This window comes from Rhynchophorus ferrugineus, unplaced genomic scaffold (assembly GCF_030347505.1).
Source record: "Rhynchophorus ferrugineus isolate W39M unplaced genomic scaffold, kcgeb_rfMv2 rfM3, whole genome shotgun sequence".
NCBI classification, from domain to species: Eukaryota; Metazoa; Arthropoda; class Insecta; order Coleoptera; family Curculionidae; genus Rhynchophorus; species Rhynchophorus ferrugineus.
Window position 1 is genome coordinate 24,076,013 of NW_027472582.1, and position 21,788 is coordinate 24,097,800.

General features: G+C 31.1%; 1 protein-coding gene across 14 annotated transcripts in view; it reads left to right on the forward strand.

Moving 5' to 3' along the window:
- LOC143192891 (maternal protein pumilio) overlaps positions 1 to 21,788 on the forward strand; it is a 434,284-nt gene that overhangs the window by 65,243 nt on the left and 347,253 nt on the right. For 11 of the 14 annotated variants that reach the window (XM_076398672.1, XM_076398665.1, XM_076398671.1 and 8 more), the window contains one exon: positions 10,820 to 10,861. The exons of the other annotated variants lie outside the window; for them this stretch is intronic. In XM_076398672.1, coding sequence (XP_076254787.1) covers positions 10,820 to 10,861 — 42 coding nt within the window. The remainder of the gene's footprint in view (positions 1 to 10,819; positions 10,862 to 21,788) is intronic. 14 annotated transcript variants of the gene reach the window in all.

Sequence of the window (21,788 nt, forward strand, 5' to 3'; positions counted from 1 at the left end):
CTTTATTTTCAGGCTATTGCGACTACTAATTGAATTCTATTTTGTTGTAGTAGGATGTGATTTACCTGTATTTAACATTCTAATATATAAATCATGATATCTTTTTAAATTTAATAATAAATTGGAGAAAGCTACTACAACAACCTACAATCATGTCTGTGAAAAAACTATGAAAACAAAACTCATTCTATTCATATATATGTATAAAATATTACTAACAAAGAAACATATTGAGAAGAATATATATTAATATCCTGCTGATATAAAGTAAAAGTAGATTTAAAAAAATACTTTTAGGAAATTAACATAATAAAATTTACTTATTTTTTTACAAGCCTGTGTTAAATTATACAGTACTTTGTTAGTTCGTTTTGCGATTTATTGCTGAGATACTTATAACTACTATAGTTGTTCATTTACAGGAAACATTCTAAAAATAGGGTTATGGCATAGGTTTTAAAAGGTACCTGGGTTGAGAGCAACCCAAGCATATTCGAATAACAATATAAAGATACACTTGTTTATTTAATGTTTTTATTTTAGAACGATGCAGCTCGATGTTCTTATTACTCTACTGACTTCTTCCTTCATGATTTTATTATACAATAATTTAATGTTTCTTTTTTATGCAAGTGAAAAAATGGTACTGTATCTTCCTGGTTACATAACCTTTCACCTAGAAAGCATTAATACTTTAATAGTTTTCGAATGCTTTTCACATAATGGCTGAAAAAACGTTGTTCCCGATGTGGCAATTTCCTTAATTTAATAATAAGTTTGAGTACATACATTGTTGCGCACACATACCCTAGAGCAACTGCTGTTTGCGTTAGGAAATTTCGCATAAATGTAGTAAAACTTGACATATTGATTTTAGGTTTATTTATATGGTATCTGAAATTATAATTAGTTGATACAAACGGAGGCTGTATTCAGTTATATATTTACTGAAGAGGCCTTTTACGTAGAAATTCAAATATGGATAATTTATTTAGAGTCGTTTTGTTAACGTAGTTCTCCATTTCTCTGTAACTGTTTTATTACTTTATAATTGGGACGTTTTCTGTCTTATATAATAATTGTCTCATAGAATATGTTGTAACTAATCATAAATATAATAGTAACTAATGTAATAATTTTAGTTGAAATATTTTATAAGTTGAGTAAAAACATTCTAAATGAGCATTGATTCATCTGAATAAGTGTGAAGTAAGGTTCACTGACTTCTCAGAAAATTAAGATTATATGACTGAACGACTGAATGACGGAGAATATAAAGAGCAGTTCATTAGATTATAACATGTGTACTGAATTTTCTAAAATAGCAGCTTTTACATTTATTGTTCGCATTATTATATATCTTCATTTAACAATTTATAACTATAACAGGTCAATTGAAAAGTCCCCGGCCTCGTCGATCACCTCTTCATTCGACGAAAATTTCTTTCCGCCGAGCATTCTTTTGAGATCTAAGAACAGGAAATAGTCGCTGGGGGCCGGATTTTGAGAATACGGTCTGTTATTTTATTTCGTTTCCATTTACGGTCATTTAAAATCATTTTGTGGATATAATATTTAGATAGATTTTAATATTTTCGTCAGTAGCAACTTCTTTTGGGCGTCCACTGCGTTTACCATCTTCGGTGCTCATTTCACCACGTTTAAACTTAGCATACCAATCCTTGATGGTTGATTTTCCTGTGGCAGTGTCCGGAAACTCTGTATCAAACCAAGTTTTTGCTTCAACTGTATTTTTTCCTTTCAAAAAACAATATTTTATCAACACGAAATTTCTTTTTATCCATTTTTTTCACAATGACAAAAGTTGCTTCACTGAAAATGCTATAATTCACAAACTAAAGATCCGACAGCTGTCAAATTTATGCACTCATCTTTTGAAGGTTATGGCTAACTGAAAAACATATGGATTAGTGGCACCATCTGTATATCAGTCCTGAGACTTTTCAATTGATCTGTTATATATTCTATATTAGAATATATTTACTTGGGCAGTATTTGGCATCATTTTAAGGAACTATTTCGAATAATATCCTGCTATATATGAATCTTGCGTGGAAACTCCACGTCTCTAAATATAATTCATGATCCTCCTCGATTATCATGATCGTAGATCGAAACAATGGGCGACTGAAAGTAATTCCTGAAGAATACGACCGAACTCCAAATATGGTTTCACTAGGTTTTAGCAGATTTTTCGGAACTTTAAATACACACTATGAACTTGGATATTTATTAACCCTTCGAAATGTTATTTTTCAACTTATGTTGATGGTTTGTCGGATCTATTCATGTCTTTTTACGTTTAAGATTATTACGATAAAGTAAGCAAAGTAAAACTTTACACAATAACATTTTATTTGACACTATGGTTTTTGTTAAAGTATAAATTAGTTATTTACTCTTCAAACATATAAAATATAGCGAAATTGACGTTTAATAAAATATGCTTTACGGGCGAGTAGGTTTTTGGACAGAAAATACTTCATTCATGAAATCTCAGACAATCAATTCATACACATAAATAATGAGTTAATAATTATTTAACATTTTTCGCTAGATAACATGTTTGCTTCAAATTAAATAACAAGTTCATATTAATAGTTACCTGATGACTATTAATTCATAAAATATGAATGAATTATATGAATATTGCATGTGAATTATTTTAGGTACTTGGAATATGCATGATTGAGGCTTATTTTCAATATATAACATGTTTTGTTCAATGAAACCTATAGTACTTTTTTATTATACATGTAAAATTGTTCGTTAATTTATGTATTCAGTTAATTTCATCGTTTAACTTGTTTGTTAGAAGTTCTCGACCGTCCAGGAACTTTTCAATTATTGAGGTGCTACTAGGATTTTTCTACGTCCGAAAGTAGGGCTCCTACTTTTATCTTAATGGAATTAACTATCTCGATTGAAACAAACTTGCGCTATTAAAGCTCTTTTAATTTAATTTAAGTCAATTTGCATCAGCTATCGACACTTTAATTTATTGTTTGGGTACAACTGGTTGCTTGGTTGCCGGTTGATAGATGGAAGTAATTTCTATGAGCAAATAATTGTTTTTAAGATATTATACAGAAACATACGTAATGCCTATGGAGATCGAGATCTAAACGGGCAAATATTCATTAACGGAACATTAACAGGATTTTCTAGTTTTCCATTTATATATTTCCTGTCTGAAAATAATTGTGGCTATTAATATTAGTCATTTTAACTTACTATTTAGATCTTAATTGGATACTGAGTTTGTCATCGTCTTCACTCGATTTAGTTTATTTTAAAAAATTCTTGAGAGCTTTTTGTTTTAGAATATTTATTTCAAAACATTGTTTTTAAGAAAGTTTGTATGGTCTAAGTGTTACATATGTAGTATAACATATTATATATTAGTTATTTGAATATCTTATTGAAGTGACTAGAGGGTAATTTTATCTTGTAAAATTTAATTAACAGCCAACAATTACAAATAAAATCGGACTTAACTGCTTATCTTGATTAACTAAATGGGTTTTAATGCGAAATAGCAAGGGAAAATCAATCAATCAATCAATGTAATCACCAAATGTTGTACATTAACTTCCACATGGTGGCGAATTAGAATAGAAATGATTATTAAAAATATTAGAATAGTAAGAGTTATTCTGTTAAAGTAATAAGTAGACTTTCAGTTGTCTTTAAAATTGAAAATATTTATTTTTCTAAAGCGAGTGAGGTATGACTGAGGAAACTGAGTTTGAGGCTTAGTAAATTTGTAATGTACTTAATATCGTTAGTTAATTTTTTTAAATAAAACGTACCAACGAATCAATGCAATTCGCTTAATTTGTATATTATTTAATTATCAGGTTTTTTTAGTTTTAAGTAAATTGAGTTATTATTAAAGGTAATAATTAGTTGAGATTAATTTTCATATATATATATATATATATATATATATATATATATATATATATATATATATATATATATATATATATATATATATATTTGCGTGGCTGCGATCTCACTTACTTTGGCAGGGGTCTTCTCTCATCTATCCGAGTGGTAAAAGTTATTTCTATCATTATCAGTATCATTCTATCAGTTAACCTTTATCAATCTGTCTTAGGAAGTTTCACCTTTCCTTCGTTTACTATCTAATGAATAAATTATGAAGTTGTCCTATAATAAATGTCCACAAATAAAAGTTATTAATTATTTAATAGAGGCGGAATTGAAACAATATAATAAGGGTAATTGAAACTGCCTATTATTTATGTAGTGAATACAGCAGTGAAGTGAAGGTCTTCTAACTACTTTCTGTGTATTTTATAAATATGTTTTATTTTTATTGGCAAGTTTCATAGCATTAATATAACATGTCCCATCCTAAAACTTATTCGTTTAATTCTACTTTTAAATAAATTTTAAGTGATATCACCTTTAATGTAATGAAGACAAAGTGTAAAAATGATATTAAATTGTTTATATTAATACTACTTAAGAATGCAAGTGATATAATGTAGTAATTTGCTACAAATGTTTCTGAATCAATATACATATTTTTCTTCATGAATTTCAATTCTCAAGAATTGATACAACATGAACTTGCTGATAAAGTTGTTGTTTATAACTTCATGCAACTCTTGCCGGTCCACTATATCCGATATGAAATTATAATTTTAATTCCAAACCTTATTAATAATTAAGATTTCTATGTATATTTATAGATTTGAACAGTTTTCCAAGATTTTTTTTATATAATAGAATTTTATTACATATAGATCGAGGTATAAAATGTATGTGGTATTTTATTTTTTATATAGTGCTTTTGCAAGTTTTTTAAGGAATTTTATAACAAATAATGAATAAGAGAAAAAATAATTTCGTTTCTTTCATGTTTTTGAAAACGAACTTATTCATATAAATTTCATAAGCCTCCTTTGAATCTGGTTTTATTTTATTAAGAGAGTTTTCTAGAGTGAAATAAATGAAAATGGGAGGAGATAAGGCCCGAACTATAATAACTTCTCACATAATTGTTGATCCAATGTGCGTATGGTCTAGCGTCCATTTATCAATCATTGTGGTTATTAGTAAATGGTTACATGCAATTTTATGGTTTTTCTTTAGTTCCAGTGCGATGTCGCGAGATGAATGATCTGGCTCTTTCTCAGTATTTGTAAGAATTTCATAAACTTTTTCAACGATTGGCCTTAGTATTAGGAAAATGGAATATTTGTTTTCATAGTAACTAAATGAAACGAAAATGTAAAAATAAATGTAAAAAAAATCTATTTTTTGTATCTTATGCGCTATATATTTGTTATGTTTATGATTTTGCGAATTTATGGCATTTTTAAAGATAATATTTATGTATTAGTATGTACTTCCACGACAAGTAAACTCATCTACAATTTTTTCAGACTGTCTCTGTTGGCTTCTGAAGAGCTTTATTTTTTAATTGTGTTTATCATCTTTTAGTCGCCATTTTGGAAAATTATACCAATATTTTTTCTCAGTGATGAGTTAGCTAATCTATATATTTATTGATTGTCCAATTCTATATTTTGTTATTTGAATTACCGGAACATTTAATTATCGTTATTATTTGGACAATAAAAATGAGGCATACAATGTATTAAACTAATATTAAATGATTCCTTTGCTTTCGTTTTATGGATTGTTATATTCGCTGAGAAATACTGATCTGGAATACGTTATTAATGGAATTAAAACTCAAATTGGTCGATTCGAAATTGCCGTTCGATTAATTCGCTCGGATCGATTTTACTGGTAAAACTACCCTTTCCTGTAAACGTACCTATCCACGTCACGTAAAAGCGTGCCAGGGAAGTTTGCGTTTCGGCCTTCCTGCTGCATACAGAAAACATCCCGGGCTCGCTAACGGCGGCCGTTCTGGCATTCTGCCACGGAAAAACGAGAACTAATAGCGTGACAAATTACCGCCGCTCGATTTAAATATATATTGCGGTAAATCTTTCTTTTTCCCATCCGTTGGACCCGTTGCTTCGGCGATATAATCCGATGTGTTTGGATAAAACGATTTTATCAATAAATATCGCATAGTTGATGTTTTCAACGCAAACTTTTATAAACACGGACTTGTTTACCTTTTTCTTTTGCTACATTTGACTTTGTAATTTTGTAGTATTTCTATTTTTGGGCGTTTTCGCACTATTTTGGTATAGACAAAACTGACCAGCTTTAAACGATTTTGTTGAAGTTGTTTTACCATTTGAGTAAGGGAGTTTCCAATCTAAGAATTGATATGTTTATCATATATATAATTAGCCCAATAATATAATTTTGAATGGAATTATTCTGAAATTTTCATGTTATATATCCTATTCATATAAGGTATGTAAATCATATCCTCTTCATTCATAATTAAAGTATTAGTGTCAAGAACTTTTAATGTTAATTATACATGTAAAATTACCTATATGCTCCTTAAGCTGAAGATACAGCCCCGTTCATTTTAAAAGAATTTGAGTCTGAATTTTTGAATTTTCATTTTCAAAAAATATTTGTATTTGTATATTTTTATAATGTTTACTGAACAACTTTTTGAAAGCTTAAGGTAAAACATCCGCCATAAACTCATATTATAAATTTCAATTATATATATTGACCATAATGGCAGACTTATTCTTTAAATTACATTTAGCAATTGCATCTTGGTTAAGCAATGCTCTTCCACATGTGGGTCTTCAGACATTCGGTGTAGCGAACCTATATTTATGTAGAAGTTTATAAGTTATTGTTATAAATCATTTCTGAGCGAAAGCAGTAAATAATGGTCACACTTCCTAACTAATTTCGTGTCCTATATAATTTCAGACCAAAGCGTAGGACAAAAATCTCATTCCTCCGGCCCTCTCGTCACCAAGACGTACAGCATGAACATGGTTACGATTGCTCTTATTTATCTTTCCATTCTGTATCTCTATGTTTAGAGATAGTGAATGGAGAAGAAAAAGCATAACAACGTGATTTGATGCAAACGAAATTAAGTGGGTGTTATTTTGCGATAGGTTATCACTACGATTACGTACGAACTTGATTTTACTATTAATTTATTTTTTCATGTTTAAGATTTTCATATTCGACAGCTTTTTGCAGCTTAATTTAGTCAATTAAGGGAATTATAATCTATTAGTACCTTAATTTCGTTTAATCTGTCTTTCAATTTCAAAAATTGCGGTTCTATATGATCGGTGTGATATAATATTTAATTTACATATAAAATTGCCTTTGACTTTGACAATAAAATTAAATTATATCTTTGTAAATATGATGCTATGTTGTATTCAGTAGGAAATAATTATCTTCAGATATTAATACATTTTAACAGAATAATTTTAACAACAACCGACTTATTATAACCAAAGACTTATATTATTGCCCTTGGATTTTTTTTATATATCCTTGTCTTTTTCCCATCTATATCAACTAATTGCAGTAATACTAGCTCAGTTTGGATTACATTTTTATTTCGTTTATTCTTGTTAATAGTTTCATGTTGTCGTTTTTTATTTATAGTACTTAAAGGTTATGTTGTGGATAATGCTTCCCCGATCCTGATTATTTATCTACCGTACCGTAGCACATGCGCAGTTAAGAAATTACTGTACTATATATTTATTGTGTTGATATTTAAATTTATGAGATCCGTTCGGTAGGGATCTTTTATAACTAGATTGATCTAACGCGTCGCCGAAGAAAAGGTTTATTTCTATTTCAACGCATATCAGAACTTATATAAGTTATAATAACTCTATTTTTACTTGTTTCATTTTTAGTCGAATGTGGAAATATTAGTTTTTAAAAGTGATAAAATCAAGATACTCAATCGAATTTTTTTTCATGACAACTTTAATATAGGCAGTTTTTCTTTGGATCTTAGCATCTTTAAAATAATTTTAACCGAATTATTATTTTTTAATTCAAATATAGTTAAATTCAAAAGAATACATTATTTTTTTCAGTGTTCTCCAATGTTTCAACATCCACTATTGATTTTTTTCTGGTGGGTCGTAAAAATCTTGAATCTGTTTGGTTTATTTATATATTTGCCCATTTCAGCATATAAATCACAGTTTTATTTTAACGCCCTGTTAAATTTATTTACTCTTAGTATAACTGTAACTGGTTTCAAGGAAGTCTTCAGTACGATATTTTTTATGTCATATAACCTGAAACCATATTTTACAACTTTCTATTCACGATTGTTTTCGTGTTATACTAATAGTTGGAAAATTACTTGTTAATCGAGTATTTTAACATTATTTTCCGATTAGGAATTAAATTGCATACAAATACATCTTGATTACTGTGTTTATTGTTTACGTTTCTTTTCTGCATTCTTTAGTCATCTTGAAATAGTACTAGAATAGGGAAAAGTAATTTCAGTTTTTCTTAATAAATAGCTTTAAAATCGTATATTTTTAGTAATACTTATTCACTGAAGTCATATTGTTTGTAAGGCAATAGTCTATACAATATTCCAAGTATAATGGTAGACGACTCATTCGTTAATTCGGTCAAAAGTTATTATTTGATGTTTTACTTTTTGAAAATCTATATTTAGAGCCTCTCTCTTGTCGGTAAATTGTTGGAAAAATTATTGAAAATCGTTAATATATCAAGATAGACTGACTTATTTCATCTCGGTACGTTACTACCGAATTATATATCGACCATATACCAGTTTTGAATTATTTACATAATTTTTAATACTACAATAAGTGTGGAATATGTGGGTTCTACATGAATTATTAATAAAACATATAATGGACCAAGTTTCCGTTTTCCATCGTTGCTGAAACAGAACCGATTTTTGAAGTGAATGATTTGGAACTATAACAAATGGATCGCGTACGACAATTACGTAAGACAAGATTAAGTTCGAATCTCAGAGAAGATTTACAAGCATAATGAGCTGCTTGGTGGTATACAGCTGATTTAAAAAAAAACAGCCAGAATTGATAAATACGAGAGGTGTTGTCTTCCACCGAGATAAAATCACATCTTTAATGATTAAACTTTAATGATTTGATTTAATGCTTAAACTGAGGGATTGGAATGGAAGAGTTAATCAAGGTAATATATATGTTATCTTTAGTTTCAGCACGTTTCACTGAAGAGTGCAAGAGCGCTATTATTATTATTAACACTTGTTACTTTTGTATATAGATCACCTTTGAAAGGTGTGTTTATAAACGCCATGTTGCAAATTAGTCTAAGAGTCTTATTTTGCCTATTTAGTGGCCTAATGGACTAAGTTTTTGCCTAATATGACCCCTATATCTTAGAAAAAAGAAAATCGTTTGACTTATTTGACTTTCCCCAATTTTAGTGATAAAAATTATATTTAATGCAGAGCTTTCAACTCAAAGGCCAGTTGTAAAACACGTAACACAGTTAATGTATTTAAATATCTGGAAGTTAGTTCGGAATCTTAGTATTATATTAAATGTTAATATATCAGTAGTAATATTAATACAGATTATGTTTAATCTTGCTAGATTAATATTTTTGTTTTTCATATCGTTAATGATAAGTCTTGAAGCAAACTAAGATTTTTCGCTGTGGAAAGCAAGTCGGATATTTAAAAGGCCAATTATTAGAGAACGACAGGCAAGAAAATCTATAAATGGGCTAGAGTCTGGAAAATATAATTTAAAAGCTCCAAATGTTAACACATGTTGACAAAAAAAGTAATTATATTGTTTGATATGACCGACCGATTCCTGAAACACAATCAGCTAAATACTCCGACATCCATATCGATGATAAGTTAAATTGGAAACATCAGTCAAAATCAAGCAACTGTACTGATTAACCAGTACAGTCACTACTCTCAACTTACCTAAAATCAAAGAGATTGGTCAGTCAATCATAAAGCAAATTTGGATCTATGGGGTGCAAATATGAGGTTGCAGTTAAACATCAAACTAACTAGTAATCCAACTCTGCCAAAACAAAGATCTACTATTAATTACCAGGGCTTATCGCTACGTAACCAATGAAGAGCTGTATGATGATCTCAAAAGTAAATGGATATACGAAGTGATCCAACATTTCGCCTTAAAACATGAAATAAAGTTACTAAATCAGAGTAACGTGAAAACAATAGAGCTACTGAACAACACGCAAGAAATCAAAAGATTGAAGCGAAACAAACCACACGAACTTGTATAGTATCTAGGTGTTACATTTAACTTTTGCTTAACTAGTTTGGTTTTATTTTAATTTGGGAAATACATACTGATGTGTTAATCCTGCTTTGCTTGTGTATTGATGCAAGTACAACACAACAGTAGTAATAAATTAATTTGTAAATTAAGATCGTGCTAAGCATAACGTAAGGTTTAATTAAACATATTCTTGATATTGGAAATATTTGTTGAAACACTATACATTAAATAAAAAGAATCCGATCGCTGTTGCTTCTGGCCGACTTTTGTTTATTCAACTGTTATGAACATCCGTTGCTCTCCTTCGAACCAACTTCCACTTTGGAAATCATTTTTTGTGGGGGGGCGTACATGCCACAGTTGAAATCGAGACGTGTTATTACGGCTTCGTCCATCGGTCGGCGTGACATTTGAATGTTTCAGTGTGGGGCGGGGGATGTTTTTCAGATCGATATCTTGTTGACGATGAACGTTGCCAATTCTAATATGAAAAATCAATCAATAAAGTGAATAAAAAGCGTTTTGTATTATTAACACTTTTTTTGGTTCGTATGATGTTAGTAATTTTTGTTTTTTTACAGGTGAGTCACACTGTACCCAGATCGTTCGAAGCAGCAAATATGGTAAGCAACAAATGTTTACAGTTAAAACGTCACAATTTAAATTAGAACATTCATTCATCCCATTAATAATATATGAGTATGTCAACGAAGTTTTTTTTTTTTTTTTTTTTATTACTCTTCGTGAGTCCACAATCTGCCCTATTGGCAATAAGTATGTAGGAATGTTCGTCGGGTCGGTCGGTCGGTCGAAACGTGTGGCTGCCGCTGCGGTTATCTATCAGAACACTCACTACTATCTTTGGAAGGAATTTGCACGGGAACTAAAAACACTGATTGAATCAAAGTTGTTTATTTCAACTTGCGATTGATACATGTGGTCGATGGGAGAATGGACAGGATATTAGGTTAAGGTGAAGGAAGTACGGTAGCGCTGTGGAAGTGGTACTGTTACAGGGGGACGGTGATAATAAAAGAGAAAGAGACGTCGTCGTGATGGCCTTTTATACTCCAGAACTGCATGGTACCAATCCACCGGCGTTGCCAACCTTTGTAGTTGTTGATGGTGAATTGGTGGTGGCCTAAAGGGTCGTGGCGGTCGCCACATAACTCCCCTCCTAGTGGAACAGCCGTGGAACGTACCTATATGTGATGCAAGTTCCGGAATGCACCCGCAATCACGCAAACAAACGCCCGGGGACTGCTGATGAGATGGGGATCCCAACCTGAGCGAGGAGTTTTACGGGATCAGCTGCCATCGGAGCTGTAGCAGGACGTCGTTCGTCTTGAGGCGTTTAGCTTTGTTTGAGGGTACCTGTAAATGTGTTACGTGTCCCGTTTCGTGATGCGAGGGTGCTCATGTGTTGCTGGAATACATGATGGGCTTCTGTGGTTTTCGTCCATCAGGCTAGTCTCGTGGGATGTCGTCGACCACGTGTTGTTGATGAGTTCTGTTCCTCGTGCTATCCTTCCATGCACGTGTCAAGCACCTGTCGAGTGGCTTATGTTGAGTCGATTTACCTGTTAGGCACTTTGATCACGTCGGGGTCACCAATTGTAGGAATGTTCGTCGGGTCGGTCGGTCGGTCGAAACGTGTGGCTGCCGCTGCGGTTATCTATCAGAACACTCACTACTATCTTTGGAAGGAATTTGCACGGGAACTAAAAACACTGATTGAATCAAAGTTGTTTATTTCAACTTGCGATTGATACATGTGGTCGATGGGAGAATGGACAGGATATTAGGTTAAGGTGAAGGAAGTACGGTAGCGCTGTGGAAGTGGTACTGTTACAGGGGGACGGTGATAATAAAAGAGAAAGAGACGTCGTCGTGATGGCCTTTTATACTCCAGAACTGCATGGTACCAATCCACCGGCGTTGCCAACCTTTGTAGTTGTTGATGGTGAATTGGTGGTGGCCTAAAGGGTCGTGGCGGTCGCCACAAGTATTTCTTCTGTTTATATTATATATACATGGCATGTAGAAAATCACTTCAATAAGCAATCTTCTGTATAAAATATTATTTTAATTAATTAGACTTATTCTAATGCTTATTCTAAACTCTACATATGTCCAGTAATCAGATCAGGTGGTGTTAAACGTTTTAGTCTACGCACTTCACTATCACGTCGCATATTTAGCTGATTAGCGAGTACATTGGGATGCACTGACACTCTTTCGAAGTACTTCACACATACACGTTGGATTACACTCGTTATAGGTTCTAGAGGAATATCGCGTTGTATCACTTTATTTGAAATATAGTACGGAGCATCAACAATGGCACGCAACACCTTATTTTGGAACCGTTGAATGATGGATATATTAGATTTGCTAGCGGTACCCCATAGTTGAATTCCATATGTCCAAATGGGCCTGAGTATAGACTCATACAGCAATACCTTGTTATCTAATGATAACTTGGATTTGCGCCCAATGAGCCAATACATTTGATATAATTTTAGTCCTAGTTGTTTCCGTTTAGAGAGTATGTGCTTCTTCCAGGTTAGGCGTCGATCTAAATGCATACCAAGATATTTAACATGCTCTGCTTGGGGGAGTTGACGATGATTGATATTTACTGGTGGACATGTTCTTCTACGCAGGGTAAACGTTATATGCGTGGATTTTGATTCATTGGCTTTAATGCGCCATGTCTTCAACCATAATTGTATTTGATCCAGGTGGGTTTGTAGGTTTATTGATGCTGTGACTGGATCTTCATGGGATGCTAAGATTGCTGTATCGTCTGCATATGTTGCCACAGTAGTTATTTTTGTGGTGGGCAGATCAGCCGTATACAGAAGATACAGTACTGGACCCAGTACACTACCTTGCGGAACTCCTGAATATATGGGATTTAATTCGGTATGTTCATCGCCTTGATTTACAATAAAATGTCTGTCAGTGAGATACGATAGAAGTTTCTTTAGTTTAACCTGCAAGCCCGTATGCCATACTTTGTCAAAAGCCTGGGATATGTCTAGGAAAGCAGCCGAACAATATCTTTTGGCATTTAGGTCAGCGTTTATTTGGTTTACAAGTCTATGCACTTGTTCTATAGTCCCATGCTTATTGCGAAAGCCAAACTGATGTTCTGGAATAATTTTTCTTTTTTCTATTATATAGTTTAATTTTTTTATGTATAATTTCTCGAAAACTTTCGAGATTATTGGTAATAAACTTATAGGTCGGTAGGAGGTCACATCTTCTGGTATTTTTCCTGGTTTAAGTATCATTAATATTTTAGCTACTTTCCAGATACTAGGGAAATAATTAATTCGTAGCATAGCATTAAATATATATGTTAATAGTTTTATAGCCTTTTCTGATAGTTCTTTTAAAATTTTGCCAGTAATTAAGTCATAACCAGGAGCTTTTTTAATATTAATCTCTCTCATTATTGTATGTTTAACTTTTTTGACCGTTAATTTCTCGTGCGGTAAATCCATTTGAAATGGCGAATCTAGAAAGCTAGTAATTTTATTTTCGTCATCTTTATGTAGCTGAGACTGGAAAGGTTTAAAAACATTTTTTAAGTGTTTTGAGAAAATGTCGGCCTTCTCTTTATTGCTTCTCGCCCAATTATTTTCGCTTGTTTTAATAGGTGGGTTATGCTGCTGGGATCTCCTAAGCTTTTTTGTTGCTTTCCACAACGAATAGTCTGTAGCCTCAGTTGATGTCAAGTTTTCTAGGTATTCTTGAATGCCTTGGTTTTGTTCAATTTGAATTAGATCTCTCAGCTCTTTTATGGCTCTATTAAATTTTCTTTTATTCTCTTCAGTCCTTTGCTGTTGCCAATTTCGTCGTAACTTTCTTTTTTCTGCTATCTTTTTCTGTATTGTACATGATATATGTGTATTTTTTCTTGGAAATGTTTCAATGTTGGGAGTCGCGGAATATGCTGCCTCCTGTATATTTTTTGTAAGATTTATTGCTGCTATTTCTATATCCATTTCAGTTTGTAACGGTAAGTTTAGAGAGATATTTTGGTCTAAGTTTTCTCTAAATGAGGGCCAGTTAGTTCTATTATTGCACAGAGAAGGGGGTTTATCTTTGATGGTAATTTTTGAAGAAATTGTTACTATTATTGGTGAATGATCAGAAGACAGGTCGAAACATGATTCTGCCTGACACTTTTTTGGATCAATATTTTTTGTAATACAGAAATCTATTGTATCTGGTTTTTTATTTCTGTCTGAAGGCCAATATGTTGGTTCACCAGTAGAGATATGTTGTAAGTTATCTTTCCTTATGGCTTTGAGCAGTTCTCTACCTTTTGAGGTTATTATTCTTGAGCCCCACATTAAATGTTTTGCATTATAATCTCCTCCTGCTATAAATCTATTACCTAGCGTACTGAAGAATTCTTGAAATTGTTCTGCCTTGTTGTTATGTTTGGGTGGGCAATAAATCGCAGAAATTGTTAATGGTCCATGGGCTTCCTCTATGGTTATACTGGTGGCTTGCAGGTAGTCTTTGCGGAATTTTTCTTTTTCGAAATGCTTTATATCATCTCGAATTATTATGGCTGTACCTCCATGTGCTTTATCATCAGGGTGATTTGTATGATAAATCTTATATTTAGGAACTTTCAGATAATTATTGTCCGTAAAGTGTGTTTCGGAAACCATCATAATGTCAATATTTTGTTCATTTACGAACATTTTTAGTTCCCTGGCGTGTTGTTGAAGCCCATTGGCATTCCAGACGGCGATTTTGTAGCTATTGGTTTCAGGCATTAGGCAAGTTTGCTTACGACGGTTGTGAGTAGACCAAGCATCGTACTCATTTGATCCATTAGTTTGGCCATCATATTTTCTAATCTTGAGATGTTGCTAGTTTCAGTAGGTTGAGATATTGTCTCTCGTTTTTGTGCTGAACCATTTTCAACTATTTGGGCATAAGTTATGTCTGGTTGACTTGTTCTGGTGGGTAGTGGTAGATTAGTAGTAGTGGATTGTTTTTGTTGATGCCTTTTTCCCTTAAGGCAGGATAGAGTTTCTGCTGTATTTGCTTGTGAACTGCGCAACCCTTGTAGTTCGCTGGATGATTTCCGTTACAGTTAACACATTTCACTTTTTCATCGCGAACTTTACGAGTACAATCTCCTGTCTTATGTTCTCCTGCACATTTTACGCATCTATATGATTTGCGACAGTAAGTCTTTGTGTGCCCGTGCGCTTGACATCTTGTGCATTGTGGTATAATTCTTTTTATATGTGGTGGTTCGCATTTAATAATATTATTTTCCAATTTGGTGATTTCATACACCGCCTTATTATTTCCATTAGGTTTTATGTCTATATAAAACATAGGCAGAGGTTTTTTTGTCGTGTGATGTCGTATATTGTGAATATTTACGACCTCGTGGCCTTTTTCAGCTAGTGCTACCTTGATGGTGTTAAAGTCCGTCCCGTGATGTAATCCTTTTAATACGAATTTAAATGTTCTCTCGGATTTTGGCCTGAATGTATGGTATTGGGTGTTTCTTTCATCTAATTCTTTTATAAGAACTTTAAAGTGATCCGCTTCGAACAATTGGATTTTAATTGTTTCATAGCTCACTGTTTTAATTGTGTAGTTCGTAGTAATGGTTTTCAATAGGTCATGGATGTTTTTTATTAATCCTACCTTATAGACTGTTATTGGTGGTGGTTTGGGAACAACTTTTTCAGGGCTTGGTTGTATGTTCTCTTCAATTTCTTCCGACAGGTTGCTAAAACTGTTTTTTGTCTCTATCGGTTTCTGCAACCAATAGTCATTGATTCTTGTTTGTTTCCTCGCGATTTCTTCTTCTGGACTTCTCAATCGTTTTTTATTAATGACTGTAGTCCATTCTGATGGTGGAGTTTGCGTTATTGCTGTTTGTTCTAATCTTATATCAAAGTGTGCAGGTGATTTGGTTGAATCGCTGTGGTTTGCCATTTTTTAATATTTTAATATTTTATTTTATTTACTTCCAGATGATAAAAAAAATAAAATAAATACATTGTTTATTTCACGCACTTCATTTTTCACTTACGTTATTTTAGCACTAGTTTTTTACTATAAATACTATAAATTAATTTCAAAAGGACTGTTGTAAAATAAGATGAAATAATTTTAAACACTAATAAAAATGAGATGCAGTCCTTTTGTCTGGTCACGTAAACACGTATTCACTACACTTTAGGTCCACTGAGAGACGTATAGCCGCATCTGTTATGCGTTTTTAACACTCAATTAAATAACCGTAATAAAATACTGGGTTTTTTTAAAGAACGGTATCTTTTTATAGCTTGGACCGTATTGAAAATACGTCTTCACCCTACGAAGGTTGGAACTGAACTATGTCAACGAAGTTAAGGAAGAGATTACAAAAATATAGTTAATATATTTATTTACATATATTTTTATTTTATTATATATAGTTTTTGGATCATCTTCTAAAACAAGTTCTCCTTAAGTGAAATTGTTCGCAGTATTTTTTGTTGTTAATATATATATATATATATATATATATATATATATATATATATATAATAATGCATAATGTAAAACATCGTAATGTTTACGTGTTATTATTTTCTGTGCACATTAATATTTGTAATTAATATCATTTTCATGTTTTTTTGTATCTTTTGTACAAATAAAAATCGCGGTGGTGGCGAGATAGTGCGGTCGGTGAATAAAATTATCGAATTAATTTTCTTGTTTTATACATCCATTTTTTCTTAAATTTTGTCTACATTCTGAACTGCGTATCTAATTATAATCTTTACATTGTATGGTCCTGTCTGTGATCGTGTTTTGGGAGGCTATGTAAATATTTTTCTGTTTGCTAGTTGCTTAGTTTCAATGCAGATTCCCTCTATTTTATAATGATGCAAACATGTTCCTCATGCCGAAGTATTTGTATAAAAAATAACCTTTAAATCATTATTTTGGCATTTTTTACATATTTATTTCGTTTTTTTTTTCGAGATAAAGTCAGTTTTCAAATTATTTTTCTGGTATCAAGTATACAGTGATAATTTCACGTTTCATAAACTTATTTAAAAAAATAATTGTGTAGGTAAAGATTTATATATTCCGTTAAGCCTCGTTTGAACTTTTAAATTTGTTTTCTTTTTTAGTAACAAGTAGTTTGCCTCTTGTTTTTTATTATATAGTTGTGTAATTTTAACTATAACTTTTTAAGATCTTACGGTGATGTTTTGTGGTTCATTACTCATGTATTTCATACCATATATTTTAATACATATTATCGCAGCTATTATATATATAGTATGAATATAGTATTTGTTGATTTTATGTTAAATATTAGGAAATATTTAGATTAATTTCGAATCAGCACGACAAAGATCGCAACAATCTAATCTTAAAATTAAACTTAGCTGTTCGTCAATCTTTGGCATGTCTAAACAATAAATTATTCAAAATGTTATTCTTGATATTGAAGTTACATCGATTCTTCATTTGATAGGTTAATCTCAGTTAATTGTGTAAATTTGATTGATTGATAAGTACAAATTACGTATTGGTTTTACGAATGGCCTGTCTTTAATCTGATTCGCTGTGTACTTTCAATTTATTTTACGATGTCGTATTATGTGCAAGGGCAATCGACTACAAATACTACTCAAACATTTATCTTAATTGCTTCCACGGTTACTTTATGCTGGTAACTTAAAAATAAGCTTAATTGGTTGTTAAGAAAAATATCGTATAATCCAGTGACTGGTAAATTATGTGAAATAAAACAACAAGGAATACCAATATAGATTGATAATGTTTATCAGTTTGTTTAATCGTAATAAATTCAAATGGAAACAAAAGAAAAGCATTTAGAACATTGGAAATAATGAAACGTTTAGGGGTCAGCAAATCTATGAATGGGTGATTGGAATTAATGATGAATATATTGCGTTTATTGTGCTGATAGCTGCTGTTAGATTTCCGATGTAATAATAAAAATGTATTTATGGTAAATAACATTATTCATGACTTGATTATAATTATAATTTCTAATTAACAGGAAAACTTTTGTTCATATTTGATTCCAGTGCAATTTAATTTTGATGCTGTTTACTTAGTCATAAAGCATATGCAGTTTCTTCGTATTAAGAAGCAACAATATGGCCAATAAACTAATTATGAAATGAAGTATGTACTAACTGGCCAAAGTTTTTGAACATTAAGGTGATCATGAATCAACATTAATTCTTTAAAATATGACTATTAGATTAGATGCTGCTTAATTTCTAACATTGTAACATGTATTTTTTATTGTAATTATGTTGTTAAAATCACAATCTTCGTTTTGATACATACTAAGTGTACCTGACTGTATAATTCTAATGTCCTTATTAATTTGTTTAAGTCTTGTTTCAGCTTTTTTAAGAACTGAGTGCCTATATACGTTATCAGAGTTAGTCGTGTTATCAGTTCTTTGTAAAGCATGTGCTGATTTGATTATAATTTACCAACATGCATCTAATATGCAAACATGAGCATAGATAATATTTTTACATCGTCTATGGACAATTAATAACTTCTGATCTGATCTTCGATCGTGAAATGGCCATCTTGAAATCCAAATTGACATTTTAGATATAAGTTCAGGACATTTTGTGTAATGATACTGCATATTCTTTCGTAAACTCAGCAACAGTACTTAGGAACACCCTTTCCATTCTCCTATAGCTTCTTTTGAACATTTCCATTACTTTGTGGTTTTCCGAACAAGTAAATAGCAATTAACTGATATTTATTATTTTTATCATTTATGTCGAATTGGTTATCTATTAACTAAAAATAAATAATAAAAACTACTAACTATGCGAATATGTCAATGAATTTGTCATTTTGCAATTGCTTATAGTAACATGGATAATCAGGCTATTTATTTTGTTGGTTCATTGTTGTGAAATATTTTTTGCTTATATTATTTGTTTGTTGCGAAAGTAAAATTATGTCAATGTTAAGAGACTGGATATAAGCGGAATTAAAAAAAGTGTTCGCTGTTGCAACACAATCCTAAACTTTGACGTGACGTACTCCGTATTTTAATTATATTTATTTTTATAGATATTTACATTTAGGAAAAATAATTCTAGATAAGATTTCACAAAATTTACCTCTATTTGCTTAATTTCACGATTCCTGTGATTTCCATAACGTGACATTCCAATATATTATTATTGTTTTATAAATACAATGATACCAGGGTTTTTCGATACCAAATTGTGCGTATTTGGTGGATGTTGTAATAACTCGAACTTTAATTTACGTAAATTTGGAACTTTAATTAGTGCCCATATGACGGTTTAATATTTGTTTTGAATGTTGTAGTTGCCATGAACTTCAGCGTTCGAAACTCAGTTGTTTAAACATTTCTTAAGACTTTAAATATGATAAAGACTGACAGCTGTTTAGTCAAGACTTACTAAACGGCCCACGTATTATTTTCCTTTCATTGATTTGAGTAATTGTTTATAAGTAGGCTTACTTGCTATTTGTCTAATTAAAATAAATATTTATCGCTTTTAAATAAAATTTCCATATAAACCTATTTTTATCTTTATACTTTTAAACTAATTCATGACAATATATTTTTATTTTATTATATTTAATACGTATTTGGTGATATAAAAATTGTTTTTTAATGTTTTACTTTTTAGGATGTTTTGTATATTTACATTAATTGAACGAATAATTATTAAATGATGAATAATTGAAGTAATAAGTTTTTATAATAAGCAACTACTATTTTTCCTTGTCATAATAAGTTTTCAAGTTTATCCTTATCAATACTCTTATATAATTTTTTTTTATCAATATCTTATTTCAAATTTTTCACTAACTTCTTTTAGTTGAATGTTATTTTCGATGTTTTAAGGTAATACATGCTAAATTAAGATACATTTCTATATAAAAAATAAATAACTTAGATTAGAAAGCCATCTATCTATCATTGGAAGCACTTTTATTTACGTAGTAAGCTTTGTTAAAAATTACACTGACCTGGGGAACACTTTCAGGTGAATAACTGCACGGTGGAGTAGTTAATAAGGTCTAAAATACTCTCGGGATTGGTAGGGAGAATTTCCTATATTAGGATGAAAGTTGTATGTGTTGGAGTGAATCAATAAAAGTTTAAATTGATTAATTTCATCTGTACTAATTGAAAGTTTTGATAAAATTAAATTGATTTAGCGATCTCTATCATCTTTTAATTGTAACATTTACTTACTAGAAGAAGGCTAATATGTCATACATGAAAAATTGAAAAAGGATTTTAATTTTTATTGTGAATGTAACCTATTATTTTTCAAAGTATACAGTAGAAACCCCGTGAATTTTTTTGTTATATAATATCTTAAAGTGGTACCTTCTAGTCGGTAAACGATAATTTCAATAAATCGATAATCAATTCCTGATGAGTGCTGTAACACTGCTGTAGGACCGTCATTGAAAGTGCAGTTTTAATAAAAATGTTGATTAAAATCTATTACTATTTATTCAAGAAACTTAACTGCCATTTTTAATAACATTGCTTATGCAATGTTTGCTCTTAGGTCAAAGTGTAGGAAAGATTATATCTTAAATGTATCTCAACTATATGAAACTCATTTTTATCCATTAAGTAACTACTGTTATCAAATATGTCATTTAACAAATGACCAAAAGAATAGATAAGCTTAGAGTTTAGTTAAAATTTTAAGTAATTTTTGATTTAGAACTTCTTACCGTCTGGTTTATATATCTTCCAGCAAAGTAATCTTTAAGTATAAACTATATTATATCGTCATCACATATTTTTTCTTGTCCTCTATACAAGTGTTAAGGTAAGTAAGCGTTATTTGGATAGAATCTTTAGTTACTTAATTTAGAGCGATCTGAAAATTCTCTTTGCAGAAAGCGAGCGAGAAGTTTTATTTTTACTTGTTTGCACTGTTTGATCATTTAGATGAAATCTTAAAATTTAAAAAGAGATTCTTCAGTTGAAAAAAAAACCTTTTGTGAAACGATTTCCATTATGGATGTAGGAACTGCATTGAGAAGTTGAAGGAAATGCTTATTGAGTAATTATTCTCTTTAAATCGTTATTGAGTATACGCAGTGTCTATGTTTTACATATTTTTTGTTAGCTGCCCTGTTCATTATTTTTTTCACATTGAAAGAGTATTTAAAAATAATTCCTATCTTTTTCTACAAGTTTTTCCCATCTTATTGTCAACATGGTGACAGCGTGTCGAGAGAACCATTTATTGGCCGCGGTATAATTATCGGTTCATTTTCCAACTTCTTCAGCATTTTGAAGGTGTCTGTCATCCAATCCATGTTGCATCTATCTAAGCAAATAATTATCAGAAAGCGCTTTGTGTAGTGAGTATGCTGAATGCAGTAATACTTCCTATTAGAGCTACAATAGAATATCTAGGTCTTTTGCAATGTGTAGCCTAATGTTTTTGTGGAAGAGTATAAATGCGCTTGCTGCTCGCT